This window comes from Cynoglossus semilaevis, chromosome 8 (genome assembly GCF_000523025.1).
Source record: "Cynoglossus semilaevis isolate Cse_v1.0 chromosome 8, Cse_v1.0, whole genome shotgun sequence".
NCBI lineage: Eukaryota > Metazoa > Chordata > Actinopteri > Pleuronectiformes > Cynoglossidae > Cynoglossus > Cynoglossus semilaevis.
Window position 1 is genome coordinate 29,374,923 of NC_024314.1, and position 1,606 is coordinate 29,376,528.

At 50.3% G+C, this 1,606-nt stretch overlaps 1 protein-coding gene across 1 annotated transcript in view; it reads right to left on the minus strand.

Moving 5' to 3' along the window:
- The window catches only part of LOC112486241 (P2Y purinoceptor 6-like), a 2,344-nt gene extending 941 nt beyond the window's left edge, over window positions 1–1,403 (minus strand). Inside the window, exons 1-4 of the mRNA XM_025057191.1 lie at window positions 899–1,403; window positions 634–742; window positions 220–462; window positions 4–128 (exon numbers count right to left, since the gene is read on the minus strand). Coding sequence (XP_024912959.1) covers window positions 4–128; window positions 220–462; window positions 634–742; window positions 899–1,078 — 657 coding nt within the window. The 5' untranslated portion in view covers window positions 1,079–1,403. The remainder of the gene's footprint in view (window positions 1–3; window positions 129–219; window positions 463–633; window positions 743–898) is intronic.
- Between the last annotated feature and the right edge of the window lie 203 nt (window positions 1,404–1,606).

Sequence of the window (1,606 nt, forward strand, 5' to 3'; positions counted from 1 at the left end):
CGCGTGGGCGGGGCCGGGCCTCAGCAGTGAGTGGACGACTCCTCCCAGACAGAGGAGCATGACGATGAAGAGGCCGGAGATGATGGCCGACACGGCTGTCATCAAGACCCTCACGTTTCTACAGAAGACTGACCAAAACACACACACACACGTACCCAGGTTACTGTTGGTACTTTGTGTGTGTAGTACTGTGTAGTACTGTGTACAGGTAGTACTTACATGTCCCCAGGCAGAAGGCGACAGTAATGCCCCACACCAGCGCCGACACCACGGTGCGGTTCTCCCACCTCTTCACCCTCAGGTACAGCACCGGCCTCGCCACGGCCAGGTAACGCTCCACACACATGCAGGTCAACAGCAGGGGGCAGCCTATTGCGTTAAACATGCTGAAGGTCTCCATTAACCTCCTGTTATACCTGCTGTCTATGGCGCCATCTGCTGGAGGGTGTGATGATGTCATTCCTTTAGGAAAAAAACATTTACAACAATAAGTGGAACGACGACGTTGTTCAGGGTCGACGCTCCAGGTGTTTGACCTCTGACCTCTGCTCTGAGGAAACGAATGCTTTGAAAGGCAGGACACGTGGTCCAATCACAGGTTTGGTCTTAACGATCTCCCTGTGACAGCCTCACCTGAACTGTTGCGTCCGTTCAGCGTTCCCTGATGTTGAGCGACCGTTACGTTAAAGAACAACGTTCCCAGGTAAATGAAGTTCATGACCACGAGATTCAACCCCAGAACCTGCCGGAGACACGGGAACAAACGTCAGGGATCGAAAGATCCGGACCAACTACCGACCCCTGCCCTCACACTGGTCCTCAGACCATCGGTTGAGAACCGACTGGTCCTGGAGGACTCTGGTCCTGGAGGACGCTGGTCCTGGAGGACGGTACTCACCGTGGAGGCAGACAGGGACTTCCTGTCTCTGATGAACAGACACAGCAGGGCAGTGTTGGCCAACAGACCAGTGGTCAGGACCACCGAGTCAGTGACCGTCAACACCTCAGCCCAGCCCATGGACGCACAGTAACTGTGGACGACGTCCAGCTGGGCTTCGTCCAATAAGAGCTCTGCCATCTGAGCTGCTACAACAAACAAACAAACAAACAAACAAACAAACAAACAAACAAACAAAGCTTTGATTTAACCTGGTTAAATAAAGTGTGTGAGTGTGTGTGTGTGTGTGTGTGTGTGCGTCCTCTTCACCTTAGTGTCCAACACTGATCAGCTCAGCAGATGTTTCCAGAACATCTTCTGATTTTCCACTCTTCACAGCACACACACATACACTAACACACACACACACACACACACTGTATATCTATATGTCTCTGTGTGTGTGTGTGTGTGTGTGTGTTAGTGTATGTAAAGTTTGTTGACACAGTCATGTCCATGTAAAACAGATGATTTCCATTACACCTGGAACACAGGCTGAGCTGAGAGTCTTTACTGACATAGCTTTACTGCAGTACAAGTACTTTACTGCAGTACTTTACCTTACTCAGCTGGACTTTTATTTTGTGTTCTTCCTCTTCATCATCATCTTCATCTCATCCTTTTCTCACTTCTTGGAGAGGTTCTTCACAGATGTTCTCCTGGTACCTG